The sequence below is a fragment of the Neomonachus schauinslandi genome, chromosome 8 (genome assembly GCF_002201575.2).
Source record: "Neomonachus schauinslandi chromosome 8, ASM220157v2, whole genome shotgun sequence".
Lineage (NCBI taxonomy): Eukaryota > Metazoa > Chordata > Mammalia > Carnivora > Phocidae > Neomonachus > Neomonachus schauinslandi.
The window spans coordinates 132,006,164-132,028,945 of record NC_058410.1 but is presented as its reverse complement, the minus strand read 5'-3'; the positions used below and the strand labels follow the sequence as shown (position 1 = coordinate 132,028,945).

Sequence of the window (22,782 nt, the reverse complement as noted above, 5' to 3'; positions counted from 1 at the left end):
AGGTGTTCTCATCACACACATAAAATGGTAACTATGTGGGCAGATATGTTAATTGGATTGATTGTAATTATTTTACTCCATATGTATCAAACCATCATGTTGCATACCTTAAATACATACAATTTTTGTTTAAAAAAATAAGGGGGTGGCGCCTAGGTGGCTCAGTCGGTTAAGCATCTGCCTTCAGCTCGGGTCATGATCTCAGGGTCCTTGGATCGAGCCCCGCATTGGGCTCCCCGCTCAGCAGAGAGCCTGCTTGTCCCTCTCCCTCTGCTCTTACCCCCTGCTCATGCTCTCTCTCAAATAAATAAATAAAATCTTTAATAAAAAAATAAGGGGGAAGTCAAAGTCAAGAAATAAACAGGCATGAATAAAGCTGTACATCTTAAAGTTCTCTCAATATCTGGAGATATAAATCTACCTGGTGTTTTTTATGGCTCTATTTGTACTCCATTGTGTAGAAAGACCATGATTTATGTAACTAGCCCTGACTGATGTCCTTTGTTTTGTTTCCAGTTTTCTAATATTATAAACAATCTGTAAAGAACAACCTTGCACATCCATCTTACTGTAATTCTGCACACATACATGTAGGTTAAATTACTGGAAAGTTACAACTCCTTCTGGGCATGCCCTTCCTCAAGTCTGTAACTTTGCAGCATCTTTCCCTGTGTCTAGAATCTTTCCCTGCCTTCCCAACCTTTGTTAGGTTGATGAATTGCGAGGTCAAGAGTAAATGCATTTAAAATTTTGGTGGGTGGCTCAGTCGGTTGAGCCTCTGAGTCCTGATTTCAGCTCAGGTCATGATCTCAGGGTTGTGGGATCGGGGCCCTGCGCTGGGCTCCCTGCTCAGCAGAGAGTCTGCTGGACATTCTCTTACCCTCCCTCTGCCGCCGCCCCCCCCCCCCCCCACACACATGCGCTCTAAAATAAAATCTTTAAAAAAACTTTTTTGGTTACTTTTGGGGAGCCTGGCTGGCTCAGTCAGTTGGGTGTTTGCCTTCGAATTGGGTCATGGTCCCAGGGTCCTGGGATCGAGTCCCGCATCGGGCTCCCTGCTCAGCGCGTAGCCTGCTTCTCCCTCTCCTCCCCACTCGTGCTCTCTCTCTCGCTCTCTAATAAATAAAATCTTTAAAAAAAAAAAAAAGATTTACTAATTGAAGAAATTCCAATTTTCATATAATTCACCTTAACTAAAGAGCTATCATGAAACATTCAACTATTTCCTCCAGTATTTCATTTTGTTCTTGTCAATCCTGTTATCAGAGACCATTTGTAAATAATGTATCTTTTGTGGTTTTTGCTTGTTCACACTGGTAACGATATCCAGCTATCTTCTAGCTGGCTCTTACTAAAGTTCTCGTTACAGTTCAGGTATTCTGATGGGGAAAGTGTTAGACTACATGTGGGCTGCCACATGCACACCAGGAGTTGAAAATGAGCTACAACAGAAGAAATCTGTCCAAATGGAGGCCAATGGTCACGGTTTTGCTGAGGCCACTCTGAACAGACTGTCCAATGTTGGCACATCCTAGGAAAGAGCCTCCCCCCCCCACCTGCTTGATTTCTCGCTGACTGCACTTAAAACTTAACCCCACGTGTCTCTCTATTGCAACCCCGAGACTGTGAAGTCATTACTCCCCGCATCACATCACTACCTTTCTGGAAAGCAAGGGCTAAAAAAAATACTCACACCCAGTGTGCCCCTGAATCCGTCTCTACCCTAAAGAAAAAAGTACGTAAATGGAAACACTACATACACAGATGGTAGGGGCCGGTTATTTATAATCGCATGCACCCAAAGGAATGTGTTACAGTCGGGTGACTCGGCTGACTAGGAGCAAGAATTCTACTACAACATACCACTACGTTCAAAAATTAAGAGGGAGATAAATGATACGAATGTTTTGCTTTCATCTTCGTGAAATGATTACGAAAGAATGCAAGCAAATATACATAAATGATCGTAATTTGGAACGGTGTCAGGATGAAGGGTGAATTTTCTCTTTCCAAACTGGAAGGGGATCTATTATTTATATTTAAAAAATCTCTCTCGAGTTTGCTATTTAGAGTCTAAATAAAAAATTTTGACAGTAATTACCTTATATAGGGATGCAGTTTGTGATGAATGTGTTAAGTGACTTGTTTAGAGATATTTTGTTATATACCTATGATTAGAATTCAACACACAAGAGTCCACCAGTCCTTCCAGAAACACTACAAACCGATGTGACTATGGCCGTGAGGGAAGGCACACGATTACCAAAATCTCTGTAAATATCTACCTGACCCAGATCTATCAAATGATGTTTCAGTCATTCATGAGGCTGGTGAGAATTATCCTCACTGTAATTGCAGATCTTCTGGTAATGAATCTTTCCAGTTGTCCATGCATGAAATAGCTTTGTGCTATGATGGATAAATTGTATATATTTTTTTCTACATAGGGATATGGTATTGCAAAATGAGGTTGTAGACTATTACAGGTCACAGCTGCTTCATACAATCTTCACAGAAATGTCTGGAAATGTAATTAGCACGGTGCTCTAACCACTGCATTAAACAACCCCTTCCTGTGTGCCGAGAAGCATTTAAAAGCCCTTTTCATAGGCTTCTTTGACAACGCTTTGCAGTGGTAGCAACCAGCTTCCTACAATCTCAGAGCATCTCACGGCTCCCAAGAAGCTAGGGAATTTTAAGCGCAGCAATGTGGAATGGAGCAGCTTTTCAGCGGACACACAGAGGCTGCTATGCCATAGAGGAGACATTTACTCTCTTCAGAAACTCACACTCGCTTGAGGACAAAAATAGACGAAACATTACAACAGTCTTCTACGCCAAAATTGTATCTGAGTCTGAACATCATGAGCACTGCTCCCTGACTTCCCACAAAGACCCCTCACAACGCTGCTTAATTAGAACTCACTAGGATTAGAAGGAAGGCCCCCCCGGACATTTGGGGTTAGCACCCACATCCTCCTTTCTCCAGGTCAGACTGCCCCTCCAGGGAGGTGCGTGGTACACAACGCTTTCTTTCATCCATGTGATTTCATTAATATCTCACACATTTCCTATTCACACAATGCCCCTGATCCCACTCTCCCTTGGGCTAACAAAAAGGAGGAGGAAGACCTTTAAAACTGACCTTCAAAAACCATTTGATTCATGTGTGGGTCTGTTTTTCCTATTAAGGTTACTTGATATTTTCAAACAAGCCCCAAATTCTAATTGTCTAACATCTTCCCCGTAACTTTTACAACTCAACAAGGGAACCAACAACAACGAAATCAATCAACCGACAAAGAACCCTTTTTTTTAAAGAGACAAGTTAACATACATCACGTAGGTATTTTTCTTTGCCTCAGGAATGCCAGCATTACTCATGGAAGTCATCAAGTCCTATTTCCAGTATTATTTTGTTTCCTTACGGAGATCAGCTTTTCTGAATTCAAGTGTGTTTAACACCTACCTAACCTAGATATACGTACATCTTAACGTTTTCACTCTTTAGACTTGCAAGTCACATGGACCGGTGATCTTTCTGAGCAAAGCCCAGGAGACTTTGAAGTGAGACAGGCTTGCATTCAAGTCCTCTAGGGCTTCACCATTAACCAGCCGAGTGATCCTGGGCAAGTTACTGACCCTTCCTAAGCCTCCTTAGCCTCATCTACAAAACAGATGTTAGCAGTAACGGACTCATAGGACTGGAGAAGCAGTAAGAACTACATTGCACCTGCTTTGGTATTTATCATTCAGTGCCCACTGATGGTCCATTCATTACAGTCAGCGATTACCACTGTTATTAGTTGTGCTAGCGTTATTAGGATGATGTTTGTAGTGAAGCAAAGGGAAAAGGCCCAAGATCTCTGGGGAAACCCAGGCGAACTTCTATATTAAAATGGTAGTGGAGAAAGGAAAGGGCAGGTCTATAATCAGAACTGGTTAAAGAAAAAAAATTGTGACGTGATTCTAAGGTGTTCCCAGACGGAATGATGGATGATTCCTTTCTGAGCGTCAGGGTGCTTTTGGAGGGGAAGCCTGTGAGGGCAGAAAGGAGGCATTTGGTGTGTGCATACTTATTTGGGGGATTGCGGGAAGGTCCCGCAGAGGGCTGGCCTCGGGGTGGAGATCTTTACAAATTTGAATTTCTGAATTCAATGGAATTCTGCTTATGGCCTGTGGAGTTCGGAGTCCAGTGCTGCCGGATGCAGCCAGCAAACGTCTGGAAACTTAATGAACTCAGGAGACAGCTGAGCTTCAGAGAGGATAATGAGTGCTCCCAGAAGAAAAGAGGAGGGAAAGAATGAGAGGAGAACTAGAGCTAGGGAAGAGGAGGAAAGAAAGAAAGACGGAGCTGCACAGGGGGGGCGGCACCCAAAGGCCAGGGACAGGAGGGCCTGGAGGTGGGGACACGCACAGGGTCTGCTGGCCTGGCATGCCAGCAGGTGACTGGCGCGGTCCAGAACCTCAGAGAGCGAGGGACGTGTTGAAGACGACAGAATGAATTGCCGGTGGAAGAAAGTGGGACAGAATTTCTGATCAAGACATCCAGCAGGTGAAGAGAAGGAGGGGAGGCAGACACAGAGGTTGAGGGCTGGGAACGGAGACATGCAATTCGTCAGAGATGCCATGGGACTCAACCACCATGAATTCATTTAGCTGAAATGGCAGGCAATTGAGTGCCTTTTTGTGTTCTTCGGAGTCTCGGTCCCATTTTCTCTCGCGAGTTAACTGGCACTCCTTTTCTGTTTGTAGAACAGAACCGGCCTCCGAGTCTGTGGCTTATGGCTAGGCGGTCTTGTACAGAGTGGTACAGGGTGACCGCACCCCCTGCTTCGCCTGTTTCAGGCTCACTGTCCCAGTCTAGGTAGTGATGGCCTCCCACGGTATCGTCAAAAATGGCCAGGTTTGGAAAATAAAGTATATGGTCATCCTGTTTACCCCTTTCTCTATTTTTTCAGCATTCCGACTGGCCCCAGAGCTCTGATTTTCCAACGGAGACTACACCCACGTTGTTCCACCCCGCCCAAGATCACCTTTTTATAAATCACACATGTTTTTTTGCCCATGAGGTAGCCAGAGGAGAAACAGGATGGTGCATTTCCTCAGAGGCCATTGTGTTTGTTCACTTCATTGTAAATTCATAGAGGGGAGGAAATACTCGTTGGTACCTAGGAAAACACGGGATAAGCTCCCGCTCTGTGCAATTCTGCGCTGTGTCTGAAAGCAGGCTCCTACGCCCAGGACCTAAATCTAAGAGAAGCTGATCAGAATTGTCACTTTATACACATACCCTATCCAAAGACTATGAAATAGTCTTTCCTTAGTCTTCGATGCTTGTTTTTTAATGCATTTCTACGAAAAAAAAAAAAAAGTCATGGTAGATTAAAAAATTACATATAACATTACATATAAGGTACTGTTTTAAGAGCTTTCCAACATCCTTTTTTTTTTTTAAGATTTTATCTTATTTATTTGTTAGAGAGAGAGAGTGTGTGTGAGCACAAGCAGGGGGAGCGGCAGGCAGAGGGAGAAGCAGACTCCCCACTGAGCAGGGAGCCCGATGTGGGCCTCGATCCCAGGACCCTGGGATCATGACCTGAGCCCAAGGCAGATGCTTAACCAACTGAGCCACCTAGGCGTCCCTAAATTCTTCTTCAATCCTCACAACTTTACGAGGTGCCAGTTTTATTCCTATTTTAGGCAAGGGAACTGAGCACACAGCACAAAAAACTTGCCTGAGGTCACATGGCGGGTGGGCTGCAAGGTCTGTGTCCCAACCTGGTCCTGTACCACCTGCCCCACTCAACTCCCGCTTGTCATCGAAGTCGGTGGGCCAAGCACACATCTCATGATCGGCACTGTAAGGCTGGTGTCCCTTCAGAATTAGTGCTGCAAACGTCAGGCTGTCAATCTAGCAACCACTCCAGAGGCCCGTGTGATCACCGTCTGCTTGCCTAACATACACACAATTTGTTCCTAGAAGCCCTCGCTGAGAAACATCATGTTCCGCTGAAAATACAAACTCAGTGGTTTTGAACGGCATCTGTCTGAAGCCAGTATCAGTTTACTCTTTCTTAGCCATTCAACAAACGGGAAGCACATGCCACAGACATGGCATCGAACTAGATAGTGTGGGACACAAACGAAGATGAGTAAGCTGTTAGCTGCTGCCTTGAAGGGCATTCGAGAGAGATTCAGACTGTGACTTCCAGGGTCAGTGTTCATGGATGAGTTCTCTTCCTTCACAAGTTGGCTTTGCAGGGATGTGTCACAAAAGGAAAATGGTCTAGTGAATCACTGTGAAGTGTAGATGAACTGCATGTGTGGAAGCATCTGAATCATGAGTGCCCACACTCACGGATCTGAAACACTTGATAGGTGACGAGACTACAGGCTACGTTCGAATTTCTGGTCTGCCATTTCTAACTAGAAATTATCTAGCCCCTCCAGACCTTGGGTTCTCCACCTGCCAAATTAAGTTAACAATAGCATGGAGGTCTGCTGTGCAATGAGGTTCTCAAGGCATGGAAAGGGTCAAGCGTATTTTGCACGCACGGGAGACACAAGAGCGACTGCCGCCATTGTTCTCCATGTAGAATTGGTGAAGCACATTCCACCTGGGAAGAAGAGAATGAGCAGCAGCTGTAGCCTTGTTACACCTTGAACAATGGTGTAGCTGGCTTCCCTAGACGGCACCCAATGACCCATGCTCCTGGCATTCACACCCTTGTTTAGTCTGCCCCAACAATGAGTCTGGGCTGGTCCCACGACTTCTTTTAACCAACAGAAAACCATGAGTGAGATACTGGGCCAATTCTGGACTGAGTCTTAAAAGGCCTGGCAGCTTGTATCATTGCATTCTTGGAGGCCCCGGGCTTTCCTGCTGGAGAGACCACAGGAAGAGAGCCCATGGAATGGCACTGAGAATACAAGGAAGAAAGGAGGGGTCCAGCTTGCCCCGCATCCCGGTGAGCCTCCTGATGACCCCAATCCCTGTGTCTGCTGACATAGGAGATCCCAAGAGAGACTGAAGAACCACCCAGCTGAGCTCAGGCTATCATCAGGTCACAGAAGGACATCAAGTTGTTGCTTTAAGTCACTACTACGCTGGGGGATGTTTTGTTACATAGCAAGAGATAACCCCCCAAAACACTGCTGCCCAAATAACTAAATCATAATTAAGCACACAAGGTCTTGGAACCTGACCTGTGTACAATCCAGACAAACTGAAAAACAATCATGAATGATGGAAAGTCTCTCGAACGTGGGGACCTTGTGTTCTGTGCTTCAGTAAATGCCCTTACTTCTCCGCTTTCAGATCTTGGGAAACAGAGGAGCTCAAACAGTTGGCTGGCCACCTCACTTTTAGTTCCTTATGAACTTATTAGGCACCCACTATGTCAGGTGTTTGCTCAATCCCAGGAGACAAGGAGGAAAAGGCAAGGTCTCCTCTGTCGTTAAGGATTTTATAACCTTGACACATAAGAAAAGAGTGATGGATGAAGGTCACCTTGAGAGGAAACAATGACATCTTTACCATCCTAGCCCTAGGAAGGTGCCGATTTCCAGAGTCTTTAGTCTGTATCAGATATATATATATATTTTTTTAAACCGGGCCATCAAGTCTACTTTGCCTTCCAACCCCTAGGTGTTCCCTTTGAAGGTCATGATGGAGATGCAGGTAAGAACATTCTTTGCATGTCCATGCTCAGCTTGTTTCTTAAAAGAAACTGAAGGAGGGGCGCCTGGGTGGCTCAGCTGGTTAAGCGACTGCCTTCGGCTCAGGTCATGATCCTGGAGTCCCTGGATCGAGTCCCGCATCGGGCTCCCTGCTCGGCAGGGAGTCTGCTTCTCCCTCTCCCACTCCCCCTGCTTGTGTTCCCTCTCTCACTGTGTCTTTTTCTGTCAAATAAATAAATAAAATCTTTAAAAAAAAAAAAAAAAAGAAACTGAAGGATCCAGTTACCCACATAGATTGTGTGATCTAGCCAGATGCCGAAGGCTAGACAGCTTGATTTGATGATTCCTTATTAAATTCAGACGCATGCTAAATAGTCTCCAATTATTTGCATGTTTGTTTTTCCTAGTCACAAGAAATGTCATTCCTGAAAAATGTGTGGAAATACATTCATTTGGCTTCACAGTCACTGTGCTGATGTTTCTATTTCCCTTGGAATGTGAAAGCCACGTTAAGGCAAACTTCGCATCTTGACATAATCCAATCAATCTTAAAAAACACCTCCCCCTCAAGCTCATTTCCCATTTTGGTGACTGCTATGTAGTTCTCTTTCTCCCTCCTGGCCACACCTCTTAAAAGAAGTCTACCTCCTCCTCTCTCATTCATACCTCCACCATATGCTTCCTAAGTCCCGGCCAGAAGGCTTCCCTGAAACTGTTCTCCCAAGGACACCAATGACATATGGTCACTAAACACATGGGATATGTCACAAATCCTTACCATCCCATCAGGACCCGCCAGAGCGGCCCCTTCTCCGTTCCTGAACTCTCTCCTGTCCTGCGCAGGTGACAGTACCAGTCCCACCTGGTTTTTCCCCCTAGCTCTCTAGTGGGTCTTGTCGGTCTCCCCAAAGGCTCCAGTCCTGTGTGCATAGCTTAGAGGTCAGTGGTCTTCAAGGTGTTGCTCCTGCAGCCCTGTTTTGCTTCCCGCTTCATATTTTCTTCTTGGAGTTTCGATCCCACAGCTTCAAATGAATCCACAGGCACTCATGACTTCCAGATCTGCATTTCCAGCCAGACCTCTCCTGATCCCAGTTCTCTACATCCAATATCCTTCAATCTGGCGTGTCTCAGAAACACATGAAAGGCAGCATACCCCCAAATAAATCGTTTCCCCTACCAACCCACCCATCTTCAGTGTCCCTGATGGGATGAGTGGTACCTCCACCTATCTAACTGCTCAGTGGTTCTTTACTCTCTCACCCTCCACGACCAATCTGTAATCAAGTTGTGCTCATTCTGTCTCCTAAAGATCTCTTGGTCTTCAGTGCCTAATGCCGCTATTTTAGTCTGGGCTATAGTCATCTCTCCCCAGCATCATTATCAACTACCCACTTCCTTCCAACAGTTTCCTTGTGACTGAAATCAACAGGAATACTCAATATCTCATTGGATTCCATGATAGCAAAGAGATGTTCCCTTAACTGTATCACAGTTTTCTCTCATTCCACAAATACACAGAAGTAGTTAGATTCTAAACTTGAAAATGATGTTTGGTCACACTCCAAACTTTTCCCATTATAAAAATGATCTTTCTAAAAGGCGCGTCCTCTGACAGCTTCCATAGGATGCTGCACTGGGATAAAGTCCAGGCTCTGTAACAGACCTCATAAGGCCCTTCATCACGAGCGGATCCTTGCCTACCTCTTCATCCTCATCTCTTACTATTCCGCTTCTCCCCCAACAATCCTTCTCAAACCACAGCCTCCCTTTTAAGCCGTGGATTGGCAAGCTCTCCTTCTCTCTTCTCCAGACTCTCCTACGCTCTGTTCTTTCCACCAGGAGAGAGGATTCCCGCACATTCATTGCCTAACCCCTTGGTTAAACATCCATTTCTCTAGGGAACCTTTCCTGCTAACCTGTAACTCAGCTGGGTTTGTCTAATTTGAGTTCTTGGAGCCCCTGGGTGTCTCCTCTAGGATCACAGATATTTTACTATAATTGCTGGCTTTCTTATCTCTTTTCCCCTCAAGACCATAACCTTTGGGAGGCAGGGGCCCTGTCTATTCTTGTTGTTATAGTTTTGGGGATAATGGTGGTGCCTGGCGCATAAACAAACATGCCATGCCAAGCTGGTGTCCTTACTGAACTCTCTAGCTTACAGAAGTTTGAACACCTAAGTTCTGCCCAAGTAGAAACATTACTTTGTTAGTCTGAAAAGGGGACTCCAAGGGAACACCAGAGTTAGGGTGCAAAGGCCCACACCATCCCTCAGGAGCACACGTGCCTGGTCACGAGCATCCGTGTTTGCAATGGATCAATTTCACCTCTCTGTGTGAGTGGGAACAATATAAACTTCAGCCCCAGAGCTGTGCCAGTGATGATCCCCAGGGCCTTCACACCGGGCAGAGCTGGTCTTATGCTGGGTATAGAGGCAATGATTGCATTAACAGTGATCTTCAATCCTGCATGACAAAAGGATGTCAATATGAGCCTCCATGAAAACCTTAGGGTTTCTCTCTCTCTCTCTCTCTCCAAGTGCATACACACCTCCCTTATCACAGGACATGCTAGGAATTCCTAGTAGCAAGGACCCGGCAATGTGGGGTTTGCATGCCAGCCAACCACCCTGGATATCAGCCACGGGTTCTTTCTGAAGGGCTCCGAAGCCCTTCACACCACGTCCAAAGGCAGAATCTAATTTAGACCGTCTTCCTTATCCAAGGAGCAACAATTATTCGAAGAGCAACAATTCCAGAGACACGGATTTCCCAGGAAGGGATTCCTGGAAACGAGTGGTTGCTAACGTCATCAGTGACTCTGGGTGAATCAATGCACGAAATAAAGGAAGCAGAGTGTGGCCCTGAGGGAGAGGCGCAGCCAGCAGCTAGATGAAGTAGTTAGCTCACAGGCCAGGGGGTTCAGGGCTGGCTCCCAGCAGAAGCTGGGAGACTTGGGGTGAGCAGAAGCTACAGCAGAAGGGCAGAGGGGCTCAGTGAGTGGAGCTCCACGCTCATGAGAGCACCTGTATGTGTCCTGCCTACAGACACCACCACGTCAGTATCACGCTGTACAGAAAAAGCTGGGCTAAAGCATGCAGGCTATTCCTGGCCCCGTCAAGAACACGAGGGGTGCCCCCAGCGTATTCAGGTCTGGCCCTTCATTATTGCCGGCAGTTCGGTGGGGCTGACACAGACAGACCGATGCCATGGTTCACGGGTCCCCAGTCGTGTCACAGGGGAACAGGCCATCAGTGAGTCCTGTTTCAAACCTGCCACCTTATCCCACCAGTACAATAGGGGTATGCGCTAATAGCTGGAGTGAACGTCTAAAAGGCGACCTCTGACATTCTAGGAATCACTTAGGTTGCGGTACCTCAAAGGTATGATGGACGGAAACAGCTCCATTTGGAAACGGGAAACAGAATCTTTCCAAGAAAATGTTAATTCAGAAATGAGTTGAATGCTCAAAACCAAGCAGAAAAGTTCCTTTTGCTTCTTGATTGAAGATAGCAAATTAAATCGGTGCTCAATTTGGCAAATAAGGTATGCGTGTCTTTTGGCAGATGGGATCGTTTACCAGGTTTTCAGTAATTTCCTAACTTATTCCTTTACCTCAGCCACTCACTTCCATGGTTGCAGCTTGTGCTTTGTCTCTACTTTGAAAACCATTAATTCAAGATGCAGCTCTGTACCAGGTGCTGCTCCCTGCCCTTCTAGCTTGCTTCTGGCTACCAGTCCCACCAATGGTTTTAAAATTCTTGGACTCCTTTGGAACCCCAAGTCTATCGACTTTTCTAATTGTGCTCAATTCACTGGACCCTTCCTTTTTTATCCAATTTAAAGTCAATACTGTAGTGGATTAAACCATATCCCTGCAAAGCCCTAACTGCGTACCTGTGTGTGTGACCTTACTTGGAAATAAGGTCTTTGCAGATATAACTCAGTTAAAGGTCTCTGAATGAGATGACCCTGGATATCGGGTGGACCCCACATCCAATGTCGGATGTGGGGTCCATCTTTCTCCAAGAGAAAGGAGAGGGAGACTGGTAACACAGAGAGACACAAGGGAAAGGTCTGCCTTGAAGACCAAGGCAGAGATTGGAGTGATGTAGCCACAAGCCAAGGAATGCTAAGGATAGCCCAGCAGCCACCAGGAGCTGGGAGAGAGGTGTGAAACACACTCCCCCTCAGCATCAAGGAGGAACCAACCCTCCAACCCCTTGATTTCAGAGCCGTAAGGGAATAAATTTCCGTGGTTCTAAGCCACTAAAATTGTGGTGACTTGTTACGGCAGCCCCAGTAAATGGATGCAAATGCCCTAATCTCCTCTGCTCCCCCACCCCCCACTTTTTAATCCATCTGGCAAAATTCTGGTGCCAGAAGGACCCAACTGTCCGCTGCTTTATCCAGAGTTGTACTGGGACAGCCAAAGTCACTGGAAAAAGTGCCATGTAGGGTCATAATCATCAATCTGAAACCGGCTTGACTGTGCAGGCCCCCTCCTGCCCTCCCCATGTAGAGAGGAGCTGACTTATTACGTGGAAAAGCTCAGCTGTCAGATGGAGTCATTCCCAACCCCCTCCCCAACCCCCAGCCCCTCTGCTGCCTGGCTATTTCAGCGCAGGAGGTCTTATTCCCTTTCTGATACGAGCCCTGCTGTCTGTGCCTTATATCCCACCCACCCCTAGCTTCTCAGCACCTTACCCCCTCTCTCCTCTCCTAGATCTTCCTACTCTTCCTCTCTCCTGGATCCCTCACACTGGTCTGTCACACTTACGTCACTTCCATCATACGATAACAACGACAAATCAGAAGGCAGGCAGACAGCCCCTTGCGATCAAAGCACACACACAAGCCCCCGGAGACACGTGTCCCTTTCCTCCAGCGTCCACCCCGTCCTGCGTCTTTTCCCCACTTCACAGCCAGACTCCTCCAAAAGCTTATCCCCATTTCCCCGTTTCCTAATTTCTCACTCCACACTAATCTGGCACTGATCCCCCAATAATCCACCGGATAGCTTTTGCTAAGTCATCAGTGAGCCCCAGTAGATCAGAATCCCTAATGTCAACAGGTGTTTTTCTGTATTGCACTTGGCTTCTTCATGGCACTGAACGTGGTTCATCATACTTGCGTTGAAACATTTTCCCTTCCTGGTTCCTATCACACTAGATTCTTCCCGTTTTCCTCCTACCTCTCTAGCCACTGCCTTTTTTCTTTTTTTAAAATTGAAATATAATTAACAACACAGTGTTATAGTACTCTCAGGTGTACAATGTAATGATTCAACAATTCTATACATTTCTCAGTGTTCATCATGGTAAGTGTGCTCTTAATCCCCTTCACCTATTTCACCCATCCCCCCCCCACCTTCCCCTTTGGCAACCACCAATTACAAAACGGGCAGAGGACCTGAATATACATTTTTCCAAAGAAGACATACAGATGGCTAACAGACACAAGAAAAGAGGCTCAGCATCATTAATTACCAGGGAAATGCAAATCAAAACCACGAGACATCACCTTACACCTGCCAGAGTGGCAAAAAACCCCAAAAAACAAAAAAACAACCCAAGAAGTTACAAATATTAGGGAAGAGGGGGGAAAAAAAATACCCCTTATGCACTGTTGGTGGGAATGCAAACTGGGGCAGCCACTGTGGAAAACTGTATGGAGGTTCCTCGAAAAATTAAGAATAGAACTACCCTATGATCCTGCAATTCCACTACTGGGTACTTACCCAAAAAAAAAACCAAAAACACTAATTTGAAAGGATATATGTGCCCCTAAGTTTATTGCAGCATTATTTACAATAGCCAAACTATGGGAACAGCCCAAGTGTCCATCCATAGATGAATGGATAAAGAAGATGTGGTATATGTACAATGGATATCACTCAGCCATAAGAAGAATGAGGTCTTGGGGCTCCTGGGTGGCTCAGTCGTTAAGGGTCTGCCTTTGGCTCAGGTCATGATCCCAGGGTCCTGGGATCGAGCCCCGCATCGGGCTCCCTGCTCCGTGGGGAGCCTGCTCTTCCCTCTCCCCCTCCCCCTGCTTGTGATCCCTCTCTCTCTGGGTCTCTCTCTGTCAAATAAATAAAATCTTAAAAAAAAAAAAAAAAAGAATGAGGTCTTGCCATTTGCAACAACACAGATGGAGCTAGAGTGTGTAACACTAAATGAAATAACTTGGTCAGAAAAAGTCACTGCCTTTCGATCTCCTTTCCAAGTTTATCCTCCTCTATCCAGTCACTAATGACGACAGTCTTTCTTTGTCTCTAAGGCAATCTTTGGCCCTCTTTTCTTTCCATTCGATACTTGTTCCCTAGCTCAGCTCCTACATGGTCATCACTCTAACGTGGATATGCAAAGACCCAAGATTTACGCACCCGGTCCAGACCTCTTCTTTGCATCCCAGATATTCAACTTCCAGCTTTGGGTATCACAAAATCAACTCCAATCCACACCTAAAATGAAAATCATTTCTCCCCCACCCTCTCACCCCTTCCCCCCACTCCTCCAAGCCTGCCACTCTTCCAAAGCACTCGTCTCAGGAAAGGCCGCACCGTATACCCTAAACCAACACTAGAGTGTCCAACGTGAAACTTGTCTCTCTCCCTCCTAAATCCAACTGGTCATTAAGTCCTGTCACTTACTCCTTAGAACATCTCCCCAATCCATCCATTTCTACTAGCAGATATTAGCCCAAGTTACCATAATCTGCACATGGCCTAACCGGTCTTCCCGGAGCCACTCATACCCTTGTCTAATTTGCTGGGCAAGATGAAGGCCCAGCGAGGGTCCCACCTTTGGTGACCTCTCCAGCCTCAGCCGATACTGTACTCCTAGCTCTCCTCTCTCTCACTGCTGGCTTCCTAGCTTTCCCAGCCTGTTCATCCCTATTTCTTCTACCACAGGGCCTTTACACAGGCTGTTTTGTGCCCTGGAGTGCTCGTTTTCTAAATGCTTACTCCTCCACTAGATCTCAGTTCAAACTTCTCTTCCTCAGGATTGCTTCTCTGATCCCTCAGACTGCATCAAGTGTCCCTCTCATTTTCCCGAGTACATTTTCTTCACTGCCTTTGTCACAATTGTGATCCTACCTGTATTCTTGAGTTTTGATGGTCTGCCTCTCCCACTAAACTGAGCATGCCACAGGGTCACTGACAAGGTCTGGTTTTGCTCACAGTTATAGATCTCCAGAGCGGGTCCAGCTTCTGCATGGGTAGGCATTCAGTAGCGGTGTTTTTTTTTTTTTTTAATTTTTAAAAATATCGCATTGCTTACGGCACTAGGTATGTGGAAATGCTTAGAAGCACAAAGGGAATGTTGGCACGTGGCAGATCTCCAGGGCCAACCCCCTACCGCTTCTGATTTTCTGTCAAGAGGAAATAAAAGCATAACTCAGCGGCATCTTCATGGTTTATTCCTGCCAGTTCTATTTTTCTATAAATACAGTCCTCATTTTCAAGGAATTTGGAGAAGACGGTTGCAGGGGACTATTTTGGGGGAGGCGTTGCCTATTCTACTTTGGAGGGGATGTTATCATTTGTCTTTGTTCCCGGAGCAGCTGTGGGGTGCGCTGTGGACACCCACTGCTGACCCCATGCAGGAAGCTGGGCGTGTCAAGCTAGCTTCTGTGCAGGCCCCGGGCCCAGCCTCGGAGGACAGGCTGCAAAGCATGTAAGGATCATGTCCCGGCGGACCTGTTATTTTACCTTCTAGCCATTACTGTGTTTCCTGAGGGCTATGATGCACAGCTGTTTTCTCCTCCAGGGTTTTCGCCACCATCTGGAGCTCAGTCTCAGGGGCTTACTGCTGAAGGCCTTGTCAGGACACTGGCCTTCGGCCTGGAATAGGAAGGATGTACGAGCAGCACAAGACACGGGTAGGCAGAGTGTTGAAAAATGCATACAACTGTTGGTGCCAGAATTGAGGGAAGTGTGAAGATTATAACTTTCCAATGTCGTTTTCTTATCGTTGTGCAACTTACAAAGCAGTATTTCTGGGCGTATCTTTGAAGACGTGGTATACCCAGACGCACCTGTCCCATAACTTGAGTTACAGGAAAACTACAGGATTAGCTAATGATGGCACATTGTAAGTGTAACTCACTGTGGAAATACAAACAGGCCAAGGATGCACTGCGTCCATGCCCTTTCATGTGTTTTTTAAAAAAGTACAATTTTAAATACAAATGCATACTATAATTGAATATATGCACTTTGTCTTTGTATTTAAAACTGCAGACATTATTTTACATATGAAAGGGCATTACATACACACACAGATAAGACAAATACATGCATACCAGCTAAAACTGGCCAACCGTTAACCACCCCATAATCAATCAGTCGTCCTGTATATGTAATATTTAACTCTTATCAATGCATAGGAAAGTTTGTGCTTCAAAGTTTTACTTGAATATATATACAATTTATCATGTTAAACATCCTTATGTTGTCCACCATTTTTTTTCTCCTTTGGGCTAAGAACTGGCACTGTAAATTTCTCCAAAAATAAGGAATAGTATTTCTGAATCCAGTTAAATACAAAGGATACTCTAGTGCAAACCACTGACTTTTTAAAAAAACTAAAATGGGGCGCCTGGGTGGCTCAGTTGGTTAAGCGACTGCCTTCGGCTCAGGTCATGATCCTGGAGTCCCGGGATTGAGTCCCGCATCGGGCTTCCTACTCAGCAGGGAGTCTGCTTCTCCCTCTGACCCTCCTCCCTCTCATGCTGTCTCTCATTCTCTCTCTCTCAAATAAATAAATAAAATCTTTAAAAACAACAACAACAACAACAACAAAAAAAAACAACTAAAATAGCTTCACTCAGTTCATGTACCCCTCCATCTATTTGGACATAAAGATATTCCATAGTATACCCTCAACATTTTCTACTTCAGGAGCTAAATGTCTCTTTAAAAAAAAAACAAAACCTACATACAAATGTCACATTGAACTGCCAAATTAATCAGTTAGGCCAGAGAGATCACAAGAACTTGCTAAGAATAGTTAATGATAAGAATGATTCAAACTGCAACTTTGCCCATCATATGTTATAATTTTTTTTCCCCAAAGAGTTTTAAAGGAAAACAATGATCAACCTTTTAATGATCCACGAGTCATCTGATGTCCTTGTATTTGCATCTGTCAAAGGACCAGTTTTCCAACATCTTGAAGAAGTCGGCAAGAAGCATCCGAGCTTTACCTTAAGGTCTTGCCAAACGGACACAACAAACCTTTTGATTTGCCAGGAGGAAAGGCATCTGCCACACCATCATTCAGGGATTCATGCTGATGAAGGGCCATTAGTTAAATAAGTGTTTGTGTTATTATAAGCCATTTTCCACAGCAGAGTCAGGAAGACCATTGTAAAGGATCTTATGGAAACTTCGTGTTTTTTTGTTTGTTTGTTTGTTTTTTTAAAGACTTATCTATGAGAGGGAGAGAGGGAAAGAGTGAGTGTAGGGTGAGGGGCAGAGGGAGAGAATCTCAAGCAGACTCCCCGCTGAACATGGAGCCCAATACGGGCTCAATCCCACCACCTTGAGATCATGACCTGAGCCGAAACCAAGACTCAACCAACTGAGCCACCCAGGCGCCCTGAAACTTGGTTATTTTTTCCAGGGTTTACAGAACACTCCCTTTTTCATTCTTCAAGTATCTTACACCTCACTTTGTCTAAAGGATATATTTAAGATTTCTCCAGAGGCAATGGTCTAGTTTTACCCTGGGTGGGGGGACACAGAGGAGTCATCCATTTAGGGTTTAGCTTGCATGTCAATCTCTCAGCAGCGTTTAGCAATGCATGAAAGGCCTACAGGTTTTATTACACCTGTACAATGACCCTGAAGGTGCAGAATGCAGAAGGTGAAGGGACTTAGTCCCAGGGATGACAGTTTTGAGATTTCTGGAATTCGGAGGTTTGTTCTCATCTCACGAATTAACAGCTTATAGCAATAGGACACTGGGGCTTCCATCAAAGGAAGAGTCAGAAAACATCAACTGGCAAGGTCCATGAGAACTGTTTCAGATTTCAAAGCTTTTTGCAACTTTCCTATGTTTGCTATTCTCTTTCATTCCCCAAAGCAATTAGCATTAAAATTCCCAGATCCTGGGGCGCCTGGGTGGCTCAGTCGGCTAAGTGTCTGCCTTTGGCTCAGGTCATGATCCCAGGGTCCTGGGATGGAGCCCCACATGGGGCTCTGTGCCCATCGGGGACTCTTGCTTGTCCCCTCCCCGCACTAGTGCTAGCTCTCTCGCTCTCTCTCTCTCTCAAATAAATAAAATCTTTTAAAAAATAAAATAAAATAAAATTTCCAGATCTGCAGACTCAAGTTCAGGTACAACCAGGAGCCCTATCTCCTACTTCATGGTTAATTAGGGGTTGAGGAAGAGGGGAAGGTGACCAAGAAACAGAAGAAGTGATGATTCTCAGGAGGAGAGTGGGCAGGTTGAGTTTTTGAGGATGAAGAGGACGGAGCAGATGAAAGACTGGAATGTCGGCCTGGAATGACCTGGGCATTTAATGAGCAACATCAGAACAAAACAAACAAAAAGCATCTGCATAGCTGTTCCATCATCTTCTCTCAAACCCGACGGAGGTGGGTGGTGGGGGTTGAATCAGACCTATTTCTTTATACACTTCCCTCTGCACACTCCTACTCATTTAAAATAGATCCGCATAGCATGCCACATAAACTCACAATTTTAAGTCATGTAAAGTACTGTTCTTAGCCCTATTCTACAGATGAGAAAACTGAGGTACAGAGATAAATAAACTGAGCAAGGTCATATAACTACCAAGTATCAGAGCTGGTGCTTGAACCCACACAGACTGACTCCACAGTCTAGGCTCTTCACCCCTCAGCTAGGCTGACTTTCCTCCAATTCTTCTGCTGCCCACAAAGCCATGAACTGTAGAGTCGTCCCTGCCGATACAGTGATGCTTGGTTTTCATTCTCCTGTGTCTTCCTGCCATGTCCAACAATCATTCATTCAAGATTTTCCCTCCATGGAATAACCTATTCTCATCTGCCAAAGACCATATGTAACTTATTCTCTGCTGTGTGTTGATTTTTACCACAGCAGTGAAAAAAAGGGCTGAATAATAAGAAATGGGTGGTCAGTGGTGGAATAAAAGCATTCAGTTACAGAAAAGGTGGAATTCTAAGCTCAGATATTTACAGATTGTACACAAGTGGCGGATCAAAACACAACAACAAAAAAACCTGAGACATAAGGAAACACGCAGGATCTGAAAGCCATTTTCAATTGCACCCAAGATTTTTACTCAACACAAGAGCAATCCTCAGGCTTGATTGTTTCCCCCCTTTGATTCAGATGGTCTACAATAATTACATTCTAATTAACATACGGAGTTGAAGTCAACCAACTCCCAATGAGAAATGAGGGAAACAATCATCTTACCTGCAGATGTGTGTTTGAATTTCTCACTTTTCTTCTTTCTCCACTTCCAAGGCTTGAAGATCCTTCCCAGGTTGGCAAACTTACTTCTCCTCCGGATGGGAGGGGTGTGGGTACCTGGGACAAGGGAGTCTGAACGCATGGCTGCGAGTCTCTCCACTTCCTCAGCTTGTTTTCCCCCCGAGAAAGAGATGGAAAGAGAGAGAGAGAGAAAAGTGTTAAAATGGGATCCTCACAGATGGCCAACGTTTTCCATGGTTACAGATAACAGAAACCACATGACTGAAGTTCCGTTTCTCTTTTTTGCCTTTTGGAATGGAAGTCATCCCAACGTGTTCTCAAATCTGGAGATAGTCAGCCAAACCCTATGCATCTGGAGCACCCCAAATGTACCCAACACCTCGACTTAGACCTGAGAAGGAGGACAACGAGGTTGAGGAAGAACAGAACCCTCTTGACACATCAAGATTCCCCAGTGAGGCAGGAAGAGGGCATCAGAAGAGTCAAGTGACAGTCTGTGTAACTATTGGTCCAGCAATCTCTCAGATAAGACTTGGCAGATGCAATCACTATCACACCATCTGCTGAGAAAAGAGGAGGGAGAAAACATTTCTCAACGGTCTATTTCCAAGGCCAATGCCTCCACCACCCACAACTCTCCTTCCTGCTTTGCCCAGACCCAAAGCAGCCCCCGGATCTGCAGAGGGAATGTCTCCACCCAAGCCTGATTTTAGAATCACTCACCCTTCGTGAGACTTTACAACTGCCTTCATTCCTCTAGGTTTTCTCATTCTTGGTATTTTGCTTTAGCAATAACAATATTATTCTTAGAGGTTGGGAGGTGAAAGTGACTTGAGGAAACATCTGGACTAAATCCCAGTCACTTCATGTGTGAGGACATGAAGACCTTCAAACTCATCACGCCTAGTGGATCCTTCCTTGGAGGTCACAATCTTTCATCACTTGTAAAGAAACAAACCCTTTTCCAACTTACATGAGAATTTACATATCCCAGTGAGGAAAATATACTGGATTTGAATTTTTAAGACAGAAATAATTAGAAAAAGAAACCCCTTGGCAAAATCAGGAGGGTGAGAGAGATTCACTGTTCTAGAAGGTCAGGTTACCCCTAGAATTGTGGTGCTGATCCAAAACCACTCTCTTGGGCTTCTAACACGATCTTCAGAGAAATCACTCAGACTCTTGCAACACAGGTTCCTCAAAAGCTCAATCTCACAGTCTGGTCGTCTGCCTATTGTCCCCTGACACTGTTTTAACTCAGAGACTCATGGATTCAAGAAATATATATATGGCACCTCGACCATGTGCCAGGTAGTGTGCTTGGTGACAGAGATGACGGGTTGGCAAAGGCTCCCAAAAACAAGACTGAAGGGAAGTCGATGGATTTGGGAGATGTCTGGGAGCAAAGTCAACAGGGCCTAGTTGGGTGACCTGAGGGAGAGGGGGGAGATCGTTCCTGATGCCCAGATGCGTGTCACTGATGGACACAGGGAACACAGGACAGGTACAGGTCTGGGAGTGAGGATGGCAACTATTTGGACATGTTGCGTGGTGATGGCCCTCAAACCTTTGACTACATGGTTCAACGCATGGCAGCTCCTCTTTTCAACCCTTACATTAAGTGACAACACAATGCCCTAACAGGCACTGGGATCATTTCTGGGGCAGACACACAAAAGATCTGGACTTGAGTGAGCACAGAGTCGAGGGGAGGAGACACGGGGGTCTCCACTGCACACCAGGAGCAAATACACAGAATTGAAAGGAAGCAAATAGGAGAAAGAGACTAATTCTCCTTCAGGGCACTGGAGTCCCACAGGGGATGGACTTTCTGGCCAGATTTTGAAAAAGGAGGAACTGTTCCCCCCACATGGGGAAGACAGAGAAGTAGACCTCTGGAAGGAGAACGGACCCAAATGAAATGGAGAAGGCTGAAAGAACACGGCATGTCCAGAAACCCATTAGCTCTTGAGTATCACTTAAACTACGTGAGATAGAGAGCCAACGGTGAGGGACGGGGGCTGGAGGAGTCTGGAGCTCCATCATGCAAGCTTTGGAAAGTTTCTATAGGCGTTTGGGTTTTATTCTATAAGCAGAGGGGAAAGGACGAGAATGTGAACATAGGCACTGACATTATGACATGCAACAAATATGTACCGAGTGCTCACTATGTATCAGATGCTTAAATCATGTCAGTAAACAAAACCGCTAAGAATACTGACTCATGGAGCCTCGGCTGGGAGGGCAAGGGGCAGAGTGGATAATGCACATTACAACTAAGTCAATTGTATGCTATGTTAGAAGATCTGTGTTTTGGGGGAAAATGAAAGAAAAAGTAGAACACAGTGAAGGAGATCAAGAGTGTGTGGGTGGGGGACGGGCTTCATGTTAGTGTGATCGAGAAAGCACAGTTAGATTTATTCCTAGGACTAGCAGTGTAACAGCAATGGGAGCCTGAACTGGAAGACACAGGTGGCAGAGAGTAATGAGGAGGCCACTGCAATCCTCTTTAGGGGAAGGGACTGGGATGCAGGTAGGCCATGCTAGAAGGGACCTGAGAAACGCCGAGATCCAGCCAGGTGGCAGAATCACAGGCTCTTGGCAACTTTCCAGATCAACATGAGGGAGGACAAGGAAGTGGGGATGGCTGAAGTTTTTGTGTTTCAGGACTGGGGAGACAGTGAAGACTTTTTATTTTAAGTAGGTTCCATGCCCCATGTAGAGCCCTACATGGGGCTTGAACTCAAAATCCCAAGATCAAGACCTGAGCTGAGATCAAGAGTCGGACACTTAACCCACTGAGCCACCCAGATGCCCCAAAACTTTACATTTTTTCAAAAAAGACTTTGATTAGAAAAGGAAGCAGCAGAAGAGGATGGGAGGTGGCTCCATGCCAAATAGTGCAGTTTTTCTGCAAAGTATCTTTGGAAGTTTGGATTTCATGTCTTAGGGTGATGGAGAGAACAACTGAAGGGAAATCTGCCCGGATGCAGGAGGAGAGACTGGATGTGGACGGTGGGCTCAGCTGCCAGGGGAGGGGGAGCGAGGCTGAGCCTTCAGGGAGGAGAGGAGGAGGTGGGATCATAAGTACATATGTAGGCATTAGTCACTGGAAGACTCTATTCTGAACTATGGTTAGTTACTGGAAGACTTCATTCCCAAAGTCTGGATGCAGGTCACCATCACAAGGATCACACATCAGATGGGGGCCGCCTCAGGGAGAGTAATCCAGCAGCAGCGGGGGACGGGGGACTGAGGGGAGGAAGGTACACATTGAGGACACTTTGAGTAAATTTGGGCTGCAGAGGGGCTGAGGAGAAAAGGGAAGAAAACCAGCTCCAGTGAGGAAGGAGAAGAACCTGAATGGAACAAGCGAACAGCCTCTGGAACCATGCTGAATTTGGAAGTTATTCTCTTTAAATGGTATCCATGCAGCGCCTGGGTGGCCCAGTCGGTTAAGTGTCTGCCTTCGGATCGGGTCATGATCCCAGGGTCCTGGGATCGAAACCCGCATCGGGGTCCCTGCTCAGAGGAGAGCCTGCTTCTCCCTCTCCCTCTCTCCCAGCTCGTGCTCTCTCTCATAAATAAAATCTTAAAAAAAAAAATGGTATCTGTTGCTTTGAGTAGGTGCTTCTTCAATGATGCCCAGT

At 45.8% G+C, this 22,782-nt stretch overlaps 1 protein-coding gene across 1 annotated transcript in view; it reads right to left on the bottom strand.

Moving 5' to 3' along the window:
• Positions 1 to 22,782, bottom strand: part of PHACTR1 (phosphatase and actin regulator 1) — a 558,362-nt gene that overhangs the window by 192,969 nt on the left and 342,611 nt on the right. The window contains exon 3 of the mRNA XM_021696829.2: positions 19,115 to 19,279. Within this exon, the coding sequence (XP_021552504.1) occupies positions 19,115 to 19,279 (165 nt within the window). The remainder of the gene's footprint in view (positions 1 to 19,114; positions 19,280 to 22,782) is intronic.